We start from the raw sequence: 14,062 nt of genomic DNA on the forward strand, positions 1-14,062 counted from the left end.
TCTCTGCCCCTCCCCCGTTCATGTGTGCACATGTGCTCTCCCTCTCTCTCTTTCAAAATAAATAAATAAACTTTTAATTAAAAAAAAAGTAAAATTTTATCAGCGTTGCAGTGGACATCTGTCACGCCTGTGTCCAATCAGTTTTTAACAGTACATTTATTGAAGTTCAGGTTGATAACACTTCATAAATTATCTGTAAATTGTATTTTGATTCTGTAGTCAATAAGAAATAACTTCTGTAGGTGAACTGGTAGTGATGAGAATATTCACGTCCCTTCTAAATGCAATTTTAAATGATGTTGGCATGATGTTATTTTTATAATGACTTTAATTTCAGCTGTTGGAGTGGTCATGTTCAGATTCTGCACTAGGCCTTTACAAAGACTGTCCATGCGCTGTCTTTAGACAGCTATAGTCTGGTGCCCTCAGTTCTGAGGTCGTCTGGCAGTCTAGGGGAGTCTCTTCCATGCTCACAAGTAAATGAACAAACATAGGAGCAGGTGGTGGGATCCTTGAGGGCAGGAGCTGTCTTATTCGTTGTCATGTATCCAGAGCCTGGGAGGTGACCAGCACTTTGTAGTTAGGTAAGACCTACTGGGTTTAGGGTCCGAATGTATTGGGTCTCTGTTAAGCAGGAAATGAAGATGCCTGGGTAGAAAAACTTTATAGCATTATGAAAAGCATATCTAAGGCATGTTATGAACCGCATGGTTTAAAGTGATGCTACGGTAGGAACCGTCATTCCTTTTTCACTTGACAGCCTCATCCCGAACTGCTCTGAGATTGAGTCTCTGGGAATACGGGAATGGAGTCAAAGGGCCTTCTTAGCTAGAGCTATAATACAGGGGTAACAAGGTTTGAAAGGAAGCCCAGGTCCCAATGTGGGACAATGTTTCTCTCTTAGGGTGAGGAATTTTCCTCACCAAATGCAGCCAGATTCTACAGAGAGGTAGAAGCACTGGCCTTGCCCTTATAGTTCAGGATACAATGAACCAAAGGAATGACCAAAAGGGTGTGGGCTTACAAAAGTACAGGGTCAGCCTGATAGTTTAATTATAGGCTTGAAGGAAGAGGGACTGGCTGTTTTGCAAGATGGTTTACTGGCTGAGATTTCAAGGACCCCTGGCGAGTTAACAATTACGAGATCTGTTCGTTTTTCCTTCACTGTGATGAATCATGCCTCAGATGACAATTTGGTATGTGTATATAGAGTAGCGTCACGTTTTATCAGCTTCTTTCTGAATTATTGCTTATCATTTGGGGCCTCCCGACCATTTGAATATTACCAGGATGAAGTCAGATTTTTAGCTGGGGAGGTAGAACATTCTGTTTTGGAAGAAGCAGTTGGTTACACCTGCTACTCAGGGATGTCCTGGCTCCAGGAATCTTCTTCCTACCTCATGCCAGAGAACATAGCACAGTCTTCCTCAGCAGGCGCTGGCCAGTTGCCCAATGGCCTGGCAACTAAAGGTGGGTACTGGGAGTATGCTGTCCTCTCCTTTAGCAAGACAGGATCTTGAGGAAAGCTTTACGGAATTCGACATTGAAGGTGGTATAGATCACAGGGTTGAGGGCACTGTTCACGTAGCCCAGCCACGTGGTGGCACTGTAAAGCTCTGGGGACACATGGCAGGCTTGGCAGTGGGTATTGAGAATGTGGGTCAAAAAGAAGGGCAGCCAGCAGACAATGAAGGTCCCTAGGTTACAAAGAAAGAGAGAAACGGGGTAAGGGGTTTGCTTACTCCATTTGTTATAACACTGAAAATGACTCATGGTTGTTTGTTATGTGCCAGCCACTATGCTGGAATTTTACATACCCGTTTAACTGTATACCAACCCTATGAAGTAGGTGTGATTAGCCACTTTTTTTGGGGGGGGGGGGGGGGGAAAACTACATGCTTACCTCTTTGATTCATCTCAGGCCTTTGTTCCTAAGTCAGTTTTCTAGCTTGCTATTTAGGTAGCTCTTCACCAGTCTTTTCTACTTCTCAATTCAATTCAAATATTTATTTAATGTCTAGCTGTGTGAAACCTGATCCTAGGCACTAATAGGGAAGAAGACCTTAAAGACATGACTGACAGTTGCTGCTGTTGAGATTACCTCTAGATGTACTCCTAAAGTCCCTAAGCTATGAGAAAGTGAGGTTTGTCAGTGACAATGAACAGGATAAATTCCCTTCACTAACTCTATATGGTACTGTGACTTACTGATTTTTTTCTTATTTAAATAAATTCCCTGTTTTTCTACTATAACAACTAACCCTGATTTTGCTCATTATAGGAAACTTGGTAAATACAGAAATGTGAAAGAAGGAAAATAACCACCCACCACTCAAAGACAATCACTTCTGACATCTTGGTGAATTAATTTTCATGTTTTTTCTCTGTATTTAAAATAATCTAGATGTTATCACACCATATGACAGAAGTTTTTTGCATCCCTATTTCTTCACTTAATATTTTAGAATAAGTAAGCATTTATTATAAAATATCCAATATGTGCCAGAAATTTTTTATTGAATTGATATCTTCTTTATTATTTGATTAGTCCATTAAAACTCCATGTGATAGACAACAAACCAAATGGATAAATGCAGCTCACCTAGGTCACTTGTTAAGTTTCATGTTTCATAAATTTCAGCCTAGGTTTTTGAATTTTCACCGGAGTTAACATTTATATGCAAACCCTTTTCAGCTGTGTCATGAACATTTATAAACGTTACAGTTATTGAATTTCCAGTTTCTGATAAATGTGGCTTCTTAGTACCTCCTACCAGCTCTACCAACTCAACCTAACCTGACCAAATTCAACACAACTCAGCCCAACGCAGCGTGACTCAAACTCACCAAGAACGATGGCCAGCATCTGGGTTGCCTTCTTCTCCCGAAGTGGCACTCCGCGGGGTTGCAAGGACCCCAACTTCAGAGATGTCGACAACCTGCCGTTACTGAGTTTTCGAACCTCTAAGCTGAGCTTGGGTGCCATGGTGGGGCTGAGGGAGTTCCGAGTCTTCCCCTCCCTTTTCAATTCTCCTCCTGCTTCTTGGAAACCTGGTCTCCCCAAGGCAGTATCTTGGCAGATGCTGTAGTAGCGCTTCAGCTCCAAGTGTGCCCGGCCAGGGGATAGTGGCTGCAGGTGGGACAAGAGAGGGTCCTGAGATTTCTGAGAATACTGTTTACCTTCTGAATGTTCCTGAAAAGGAAAGAGAATGCAAAGAAGTTAGAGGAAACCATCATTTTGTGAAACCTACATCTGAAAGTAGTGGGATCATGAAAAGTTAAGGTATGTGAAATCTGCTTCTGGGGCGCTTGGCTGGCTTAGTCGGTTAAGGGTCTGACTTTCGCTTAGGTCATGATCTCGCAGTTGTGGGTTCGAGCCCCGCGTCAGGCTCTGTGCTGACAGCCAGCTCAGAGCCTGGAGCCTGTTTCAGTCTGTGACTCCCTCTCTCTCTGACCCTCCTCTGCTCACGTTGTCTGTCTGTCTGTCTGTCTGTCTGTCTCTCTCTCTCTCCTAGAAATAAATAAAACATTAAAAAAAGTTAAAAAAAAATCTGCTTCTGACGTTACAACTAAAAAGCACCTATCAGATATAGGATATTTGAGAATCACAATAACCCCTTGAGGAGGGTAGTATAGGATTATAGCCTGGCCGTTTTGAGTTAGAATGACCTGGATATACAGAGGAACATATTAAATGACACTACTAAAATGTAAATCATAACATCTGCAATGTGGGAAACTGTAAGACAAATGACTCGGGTTTTTTTTTTCCCCAACAAATAAATTGCAACAACAGCAACAACAGTAACATTTACCAGTTGCAAAGTATGGGTCTTATTTGAATTTTGATTCAAATAAACCAACTATAAAAAAAATACCAAACAATTGGGATAATGTGAACACTGATTGGATATTTAATGATATTAGGGAGTTACTGATTTGCTAAATGTGATCTATTGTGATGATATGTTTATAAAATAGTCTGTATCCCTTAGAGAGTCTTACAGAAATATTTTTGGCTGAAATGTTATGATATTTGGGATTTGCTTCATAAGAATCCAGTAGGCATGGATGAGTGTAGGTGAGAATGTAGATGAAATAAGACTGGTCATGAGTTGATAATTTTTGCAGCTGGCTGATGGCTACTAAAGGATTTGTTATATTTGTCTTTCTACTTTTTTATTTTTGAAGTTTTCCACAATAAAAAGTAAAAAGAAAGGAAGAAAGAACGAACCTAGGGTTTTCATCTCAGCTTTCCTACTTATCAGATATATCCTTGGCAAGTTAATTAAATGCCTCTGAACCTCATTTGTAAAACAGAAAAGAAATTGGGAAAAGTAGGTTTAGGATGATTAGACTCTGAGAGTAGGAAACTGCAGCTATGTGGATGTTTCTGGTATTTGGTGAGGATGTATGTGTTCAACATCTGAACTTCTTTCATGCTTGAAGAATCAGACTCTGTGTCAATCTTGAGTAGTAGGCAGGATGCCTCAGCTCCCATTACTGAAGCCATAAAAGCCATATGATTTACTCTCCCCACATCCCCACTGGTTATCTAGAATTCTGGCACATAAACCAAGCCCAGCCATTTAGAGAACTGTACCTATGACCTTGAATTGGAGCTTGTGAAGCAGGGAGACTTCAGAATATGTCTAGCAGTGGTGGCAATCAGTATCCAGTATCCTATCTCTTCCAACCAGATTCTTCCTGAGGCATGAACAGCATCATCTGAAGTTATTCTTCATTGTCTGAGTTACTTGGTATCCTTTTAGTAAATTCCTCTTTCTGTATATTAGTCAGTGTCAGCAACCAAGATTGCTCACTATTTTCTCCTTAGTTCAAGGAATCACAGTGCGATTGCACTGTACACACAGAAACATTGATGAGTGAATGAACGTGATGGACCTTTAAGATGAGAGAGTATTTTTAAAACTGCGCTCAACAAAGGTATTCATAGGGATTTTAGTATAATATAATTTAAAAGTTTTTGATGGGGTTTTAAAATAATTCATATAAACATATTATGTTTTTTATTTTTTTCTTTATTTTACAGAGAGAGAGAGAGGCACAAGTGGGGGAGAAGGGTAGAGGGAGAGAGAATCTTAAGCGGACTCCATGCTCAGCATGGGGCTCAACTCAGGGCTCAATCCCACAACCCTGGGATCATGACCTGAGCTGAAATCAAGAGTCTGATGCTCAACCGACTGAGCCACCCAGGTGCCCCAGCATACTGTCTTTTCATCTGAATGGCCATTTATAACCAAAATTATGATTGTGCTGGCATCTGGTAATCTTCTGCAAGTGAGAATGCTTAACTTCAAATGCATTACTTCTGAAACAAATTCTTGAGGATCCTTATGAAATCTCAGGTTTGAGAACATTGATCTAGTACGATTTGTCTCCATTTCTCATATGTGGAAATTCAGTCCCGAAGAAGCAAAGTGATCCTTTCAAGATTATATACTGGTGAGTGTATTTTTCAGCTCTCTGCAAATGCTCATCACTACCTCTATGGCTGGCATGGGGAAACACTGGATTCCTCTGGGTCTGGCTGACAGAGCCCTCCACTCCCAGATGGTAGGACAGGACCTGTTGTTCCATACTCCTGGCAATTCCAGCCCCTTGGTTCTCCATTCTCTCTTTAGTAGTTACTGCTTTTCTTCCTTTTGGCCTTAGAGCCTCCTCAGGCCTTAGATCTGCTATAGGCAACTTAAAGTTCTTACCTATTTTTAAAAAATTATTTACAGCAAGAATCTATCTGCTATACCAGGCCTATGTAAAAAGTGGTTAATTAACTACACTGAGAATAGACAAAGCTCAGACCTTCATCATTATGAGTTTTTGAATTTGATCTTCTATTTAACAGCTCCATCTGCACTCAGCTAGCTTGGGAAGACGGGGCTGGATTAAGTAAAAGGACAAGGATAAGGGAGACCACAAGATTGTCTTGGTTTCCCTCCACATACAATGGGAAATAGGACACTTGAAAGTCTCTCATTAGCATCTCTTCTCTGCTTTTCTTGGCTCTGCCCATGTGTGTTTCACTGATACCCTGTTCCCTCTAGGCAGGTGACTCTGGATGGCATCCTCACACCATGCCAAGAATCATTGGCTCCAGTCATTGGTATCTAGTTCAATAGTGATATGCTTTTTTGAATATCATTTGGTGATTCCTATTCTGAAGCTCAAATCAGAATCTCATATTCATTAACAAGTAAGGGATTGAGGCCATTCCATTTTGGGGTGGAAGTGGAAGCAAGTCAAGTCAGCATCTTGAGAAAAGGTATATTATTTTTTTCTTGTAATCAAAGTCATGGCTTACTTACCATTTGCCCAGTGGCATCTGATGGAAATCTGTCCCTTATTGAAAACTGCCGAATGGGGTGCAGCCTCAGACAGGAAGACTAGGGTAGGTAGAAGGAGAAAAAGCATAGGTTAAGTTCTGCATGGTTGAGCTATATAGATGCCAGTGTTTTGAATATAATATGTTCATATCCTCATTCTCAGGTCCTTACCTCTTATTTCATGGACACCAATATTCTTGCTCTACCCACGTCTTGGGATTTCAACTTTGAGAGACTAACTCTCACTCAGGTCATTATAGGTTAATCTAAACATCCAAACTGGATCAGCCTTCAGGATCAAATTCAGTTCTAACACTGTCTATAAAGTCCTTTCTTGAGCATATTAACCTCTCTTTTCCAGTTACCTCCATAGCACTTATATTTAGGTGCTTAATAGTCTTCATCTCATTTTGCAAACATCCCATCGGGTTTGGGACTGTTAGTTAACTTTGAAGGTGTGTTTTATTTGCTTGTCTGGATTCTAAACTCCATGAAGGCAGAGGCTGTATAATATTCCTGCTACCCTTTTCTTAGCGTATTGCAAGTGACTGGCATCCATCCACTAATGCTTCAAGTATATCTTGAAGCGTGTGCCAGATGCTAGGATAAGTAGACTTACAGCCCAAGCAAGTGGAATATCAGTGCTGAGGCAGCTCTTCTTTTCAGAGCCTTGAAAGGCCCAATAAAACACATCATCAGTTTTCTATTTCACAAGCTGGGCAGCATCTTGACACAGGGGCACATCTAGTAAGGAAAAGCGGTTTCTGTGGACCCCAGTGATTCTTAGAATAAGTGGTCTGCTAAAAAGTCAGTCCTGGGGACCTACCAGCAATGTGTGGGACAACTACCACACTAAGACTATGAATCCTGTGTGACATCGGAACTGCTGTCCATTTGAGGGCAGTGAAAAACTTTGATGAAAAGGAGAAGTCCAGAAACCATCTTATCATATTGCCAAGCAATCTGAGCTTCAAGGAAGACTAGCAGTGCATTTTTTAATCTAATTTCCTACTCTAAGCATAGCCAATACCAGTAGATGAGAAGGTGGGTGTCAGATGTGTGTCTCCTGTGTGGCAGTATGGGCAAAAGCATGTCTGGCTGGACACAAGGCTGGAGGCCACCAGGCTGGGGATTGTTATCCTCTGCCCCTCCATGGTGCTTACTTGTTGTGGGAAGCCAGGCCTGACACTGATGCACTGACTGTTCTGTCGAGTGAGGATCCGTTTCCGTCTCCTCTGTCTCAGCACCACGTAGATCCTGGCATAGACAAGGACAGTCACTACAAAGGGCAGGTAGAAGGACACCACCGAAGAGTAGATGACAAAATCAGGGTTGGAGATGGAGCAGACAGTGGGGTCTCCTGTGAGTGAGAGAAAAGGAGAAAGTAAAGCTGATGGCCAAGTAGGAGATATCAGTGGGGAGTACACAATATGGCCCCATGTTATGTGTGGTATCTCCACCATCTAATCCACACAGAGCTTTGGGAAGCGGGGATTCCCAGCCCACCCGTTCCCTCATTGTGTCTTGGTTCACATCCTGCTGCATATGTGGAGGCTCCTAAAAGCCAGGAGCAAAAGTGGGTGTAAGTATGCTTCTATTTGTGGAAAAATGGATATACCCACACACGTGCACACACATGTTTGTGTCTGCATACTTATTTCAATCTTAAGATTACTAGTGTTTGCTTCTAGGGAGGGTTACAGGGCAGCTAACCATCTAGGATAGAAGGGAGACCTACATATATGTACGTGTACATATCCCTTTACACCTTATGTTTTATTGAAAGCATACGGATGAGAAGGAGCAAAGAGAAAACACAGAGCTATTTCAGAATCACTGACCCTTGAGGACACTCAGTATCCCATCACTGAGCCTGCACTATCATCCTGTCCTTTCTTTCATATCTGGGTAAATTGCTGTCTGTCCCTGGATTAAGTTTTGTGGCCTCTCCCACAATTTCTCCATGCTTGACTTCCTGTGAGGCCTGTCAGTGGGCAGAGTGACACTGGAGGCTAGTGAGCAGTGAGTGGGGCCCTGCCCCAGTTCCCATTGGATCTGGCCCAAGGGTATGTCTTGTCAGCGGGGCAGCGATTCTAGAAGCTTCTCTCTGCTGAGTCTCAGATGAGGTGGTGAGGACAGTGAGCCCACCCAGGAGATGAGGTGCTTTGTCTCAATTATTTCACTGAAACAGTACCATGCTACTAGTACAATAGCTATTGGGTGAATCCAAGAATGATGAACACATGAGCAGGGCAGACAAATGAGCATTTTGCAGAAGTACAGAAGCAATCACTGGCTGGACCATAATGAGGAAAGCCTCATAATGTGATTGACAATATTTACCCCAAATAATCTCAACATTTAAGGAGGAAAGGATGATAAGAACTCACTAACTTCCTAATTCAACAAAAGTTTATGGAGCACCTACTATGTTCCAGGCACCATGCTGGGTGATAAAAACACTAAATAGCCCCACTGTGTGATCAAAGAGGCTTTTGTTGACTAGCCTGGGAACTTGAGTCTCACAATTTGAAGGGCAAGGCTGGAAGCAGGTTGACTTGACAGGTTCATGAACTTAAAGGACTTTGAAGGATTTGTCTTCAACTTGTTTCCAAAGACAGAAGAGCTTGATGAATCTGAATTTAGGATGAGCCTATTATTCTTTTAGCTTTGGGCTTCTCAACTGGGCTCCCACCAGCTCCCATCTTCTGAAAGCCAGGTGAGGTGTTCTATTGCTCAAATCTAGAGAGTACTCCTCCATTTCCTTGTTTCAAAGGAAATTTAAGACTATTATTTTTATGTATGAAATGAAGGGATTGTACTGCCCATTCAGAGATCTTTAGAATTTCCTCTAGAACCAACACTCTGTGCTCCACCACTGTCAATGATGGGACTTTTAGCTAGACTGCTGAGCCTTGGCGGGGAGCTGGGACAACTCTAGTGAGCCAGGTCTCCCAACTTTGGGACTCTCTGTGACCCAAGATCCTGCCTTATGTATGTGTATATCCAAAAATGCATGTTGCTCTTTTCTCGGACAATAAGGACAACTCCAAGATGGAAGAAACTGATGTTCAACTTTTTTCTTTTTAAAAAAAAATTTTTAATGTTTGTTTATTTTTGTGACAGAGAGAGACAGAGCACGAGCTAGGGAGGGGTAGAGAGAGAGGGAGATACAGAGTCTGAAACAGGCTCCAGGCTCTGACCTGTCAGCACAGAGCCGAATACAGGGCTCAAACCCATGGACCACAAGATCATGACCTGAGCCAGAGTCGGACGCTTAACCAACTGAGCCACCCAGGCGCCTCAACATTCGACTTTTTTTCTGCCTTATGTTGTCTGATAATTCACAATCCTATATAGCAGCCAATTTTATTAAAAAGAGCTCTGCCAGGGGCGCCTGGGTGACTCAGTTGAGCATCTGACTTCAGCTCAGGTCACGATCTCACAGTTCATGGGTTTGAGCCCAGCATCAGGCTCTGTGCTGATAGCTCAGAGCCTGGAGCCTACTTCAGATTCTGTGCCCCTCTCCCACTTATGTTCTGTCTCTTTCTTTCAAAAATAAATAAATATTTAAAAAAAGAGCTCTGTCAGAAAGTTCTTTTGTATTGTACTTCTTAGTGAAAATCCAGACACTTCCAATATCAGGTGTCATTGGCAGTATCCTGCCCTTTTCTCCTCTACTTTTCACAGGATGAGTAGAAAAAATGGCTGAGAGAAGTCATTTATATTGGGCTCTCGAATGAACTTGGGAACTTCCTTATAGATGGAAGAGGTGCTAGAGGAACCCACATCCATCACAGTAATGAAGCTGTACTGTGAAGGTCAGGCTGGGGCAGAGAAGGATGGCTGGGCTTCCTTCCCTTGAGTTCTGCTAATTCCCTGAACCGTGCTCTAGGATGAGGTGACTGGTTTCTGTGTCCACCAGCACAACTATTAGTGCTTAGATTTTCTTAGCAGGTGCATAGTTAAATTTTGACGTATAGAAACCTTTTCTAATACACAATAATAACAACAATAGTGTTAGCTCATATCCATTGAGTCCTTACAATGGACCTGAAGCTTGGATGGGATATATGAATAAGTGGGGGACTTACTGTAGTCTTACTAATAAACTTAAAATTAAGAGAAAGGGGTGGCTGGGTGGCTCAGTCAGTTAAGTGTCCGACTTCGGCTCAGGTCATGATCTCACGATTTGTGGGTTTGAGCCCTGCATTGGGCTCTGTGCTGACAGCTACTCAGAGTCTGGAGGCTGCTTCAGATTCTGTGTCTCCCTCTCTCTGACCCTCCCCTGCACATGCTGTCTCTCTCTCTCTCTCAGAAGTAGATAAAAAACATTAAAAAAAAAGAGAGAGAGAGAGAGAGGGGGATGCCTGGCTGACTCTGTCAGAAGGGTATGTGACTCCTGATCTTAGGTTCGTGAGTTCAAGCCCCATGCTGGGTGTAGAGATTACTAAAAGAACTAAAAGAAACTTAAGAAAAAGTTGCAATACAATAAATTGTGTAATTTTAAAAAAAGTGAAAGAGATTGAAAGAGATGAGACAGAAGTGAAAGTGTATGTGTTAAGTCATGGGCATTTTCTGCCTTCTTAATTGTATATTTGAAGATCCTTTTGGAAAGATTTTTCTGGGTTTTGTTTCTGGAATAATAATGATCTCACTGGTGGCAACAATGCTCCAATTAGCTCATCATTCTTCTGCACTTTAGATGTTGACATTAACCGGGAACTCTGTCGAACATCAGAGTCTGAGACTCTTTTAACTGTTTCTAAGGTGTGTGTGTCTGTGGGAGTGAGTAAAACAGCCCCCGCTAACCTCCAAAAATGAGTAAGAGGAAGCACTCACCCGAGTGAATGGTGGTGGGGATTTGCTGCTGGCGGGGGGCAAGCAGAGTCTTGGGCTAGTAGTGGTCCTGAGTTCCATACTACAAATTCCAACTTAGAATAATGTATTTTTGTATAGAAAGCAGGTTATAGAAGGTGGCTTAGTTATCAGGCTAACCCAAAAAGCACATTTAACACTCATCAAAAATAGTATTTAATTAATTTTTTTTTTAACATTTATTTATTTTTGAGAGACAGACACAGAGCATGAGCAGGGGAGGGGTAGAGAGAGAAGGAGATACAGAATCCGAAGCAGGCTCCAGGCTTGAACCCATGAACTGTGAGATTATGATCTGAATGGAAGTCTCGGTTAACCAACTGAGCCACCCAGGCATCCCTCAGAAATAGTATTTTAATGCCAGGCAGCCTCTGAGGGTTGCCTTAGAGAATGTTGCTTTGGGGGGTACGTGTATGTCCATAACCATGTTTGTGTGTATAAAGTGTCATTCAGTGAAAACAACAAAGTAACTAATGGTAAAGAGTAATGCAAACATGATAGTAACATCATATTTTAGGAACACCTTCAGTTAACTAGGCAAATATTTGTTGGATGACTCAGCTACTTAACCTTTAATGAAGCAGAAAAAGAAGCCTGACCTTGAGCATGTGGTGTGTATTTGGCAGGTCTATGTATGTTATTCCAATTTATTCTTGACTTAATCATTAAAAAAAAAAAGCTCTATGAAGGAAAGAGAGTGGAATTATATGTAGTGTCAGAGTCTAAGGTTAGTGATGAATGTGAACACTATATAGAGATGAAATTTGCTTTGAAAAATCTCCTGAATCACATACAAAGATATACATGGCTTTATTACAGCCCTGAAGAGCAGTAAGTAAAGATGTATGATACATGCATTAATATGTCATAAATGTATTATAAAGAGTTCACACACAGCATGCAATTTTAGAAATGACGTTGCTAAGTTTATTTTCAGGAGGCCATCTAAATAAATAAATGCTGGAAACATTTTGACTAAATATATAGACTCAGTCTATATATTTGCCCAAGTTTATGCTTCAGTGTATCCCAGATTTATCAATACGAAAACTTAAAAAAAGTTAACTAGCCTGTTCAAGGAGACACAGCTGGTAAGTAGTAGAACTAAAGTCTGAATGTAGGTTTTTCTAATTCCAGAGCCTCTCTTTTCCTAAATGTGTTTCGACTTTAATTTTTAAAAAATGTTTATTTATTTTGAGAGAGAGGGAGAATCTCAAGCAGACTCCCTGTTGTCAGTATAGAGCCTGAAATCAGGCTTGATCTTATGAACTGTGAGATCATGATGCAGGCTGAAATCAAGAATCGGACGCTGGGGCACCTGGGTGGCTTAGTCGGTTAGGTGTCCGACTTCACCTCAGGTCATGATCTCATGGTTCGTGGGTTTGAGCTCCGCGTCGGGCTCTGTGCTGACAGCTAGCCTGGAGCCTGCTTCGGATTCTGTGTCTCCCTCTCTCTCTGCCCCTCCTCCATTCATTCTCTGTTTCTCTAAAAAAAAAAAAAAAAAAAAAAAAGAATCAGACGCTTAACCAATTGAGCCACCCAGGTGTCCTGTTTTGACTTTTAAATCACCGGTCAGTAAATGATTCTTTGATAACTATTTATAAGTTAGGATTTGCCTGTATTTATATGCAATGTGTTACGTATAATATCTGTATCTATATAAATACACAGCTATGTGCTTTGTACATAGATACCAGAAATTAATGAACTTGGGATCCAAATGGACAAAACAAGAATTCCAGATGAACAGTAAGATGTGACTCAATTAGTTCTCTCTTAGCAAATATTCAGTGTTTATTGTCAATGCCTGTACTTTTCATTCAACACATGAAATTCCTGAGGCTAAAAGATGGACATGGAACAGCGAAAGAAGACTAATCCATATGAGGTATAAGTCTGGATCAGTGTCTTATATCTAAAAGCCAAACCTCTCAGATATTCACACTGTTAATCCACATGTCCATCCATCCATCCATCTGTCCATCCAATAGAAGATGTACCATGTGCCAACCATCATGGCCAGAATTTTTATATATTAAGATGTAAGAAATATACTCTCTAGTAATTTAGGGATCTATACTAGTTCTCAAATGCCAGGAATGATTTTTATTCAAGTAAAAAAATTAGAAACACTGATTCTCTTTGAGGGCTTTTATAGCATTATTTTGCATTGTAAGTCCATTTTGAATTGTCATTTTTTTCATTAGCAAACTTCACCTGAATTACTAAATAGCTTAATTTTTTAACTGGCACATTGCTTCAAATGAATACAGTGTTTCTTTCAAAATAAGGATAGACTAGAGTTTTCACTAACTCGGGCAGAACTTTATGTGCCAATAAGTGATGAGATTTTGTTTTGTGCTTTAATTATAACCCAAAGCATTGCAGCTTATGGTATCCTTATTTGATTTTAATGTATGCTGATCAGTGTCAGAAATTTCCAGGCTAAGCACCAGTCACTGCCACTCAGATGTGCTATGAATCACATGGGAATTGTAAGAGGGGACATCATTGTTACCTGTGGTGTTGAAGCCAAAGAGGAGAGGGCAAGACACGGCAAAGGCTAGTACCCACACGGTTGTAATCATGAGGGCCACGCGCCGACAGGAGCTCTGTCCTGTACCATGTTGGTAGTGAACTGGCATGACCACTGCAGTGTACCTGTGAATGAAAGTGGAGAGAAGACAGACATGATGAGAAGGGATGGGGAAATCATTCAAAGACAAGATGATAGAGGCTCTTAAAGAACTAATTTGGTTGATACATGTGGCAGGAGAGCAACAGTTTTGTTGGAGAAAGAGAGAAAGGATATTTGAGTAAAAATGTAGAAAGGTTGAGAT

At 41.3% G+C, this 14,062-nt stretch overlaps 1 protein-coding gene across 2 annotated transcripts in view; it reads right to left on the reverse strand.

The window, feature by feature from the left end:
- Positions 1-1,029: 1,029 nt before the first annotated feature.
- DRD3 (dopamine receptor D3) overlaps positions 1,030-14,062 on the reverse strand; it is a 31,095-nt gene continuing 18,062 nt past the window's right edge. Inside the window, exons 3-7 of one of the 2 annotated variants that reach the window (XM_039224842.1) lie at positions 13,741-13,883; positions 7,508-7,704; positions 2,995-3,130; positions 2,848-2,895; positions 1,030-1,697 (exon numbers count right to left, since the gene is read on the reverse strand). In XM_039224842.1, coding sequence (XP_039080773.1) covers positions 1,501-1,697; positions 2,848-2,895; positions 2,995-3,130; positions 7,508-7,704; positions 13,741-13,883 — 721 coding nt within the window. In that variant the 3' untranslated portion in view covers positions 1,030-1,500. Of the gene's footprint in view, positions 1,698-2,847; positions 3,131-7,507; positions 7,705-13,740; positions 13,884-14,062 lie in introns of both variants that reach the window. The other variant, XM_039224841.1, reaches the window with a different exon arrangement.

Source organism: Hyaena hyaena, unplaced genomic scaffold, assembly GCF_003009895.1.
Source record: "Hyaena hyaena isolate Hyena2069 unplaced genomic scaffold, ASM300989v1 scaffold_1791, whole genome shotgun sequence".
Lineage (NCBI taxonomy): Eukaryota > Metazoa > Chordata > Mammalia > Carnivora > Hyaenidae > Hyaena > Hyaena hyaena.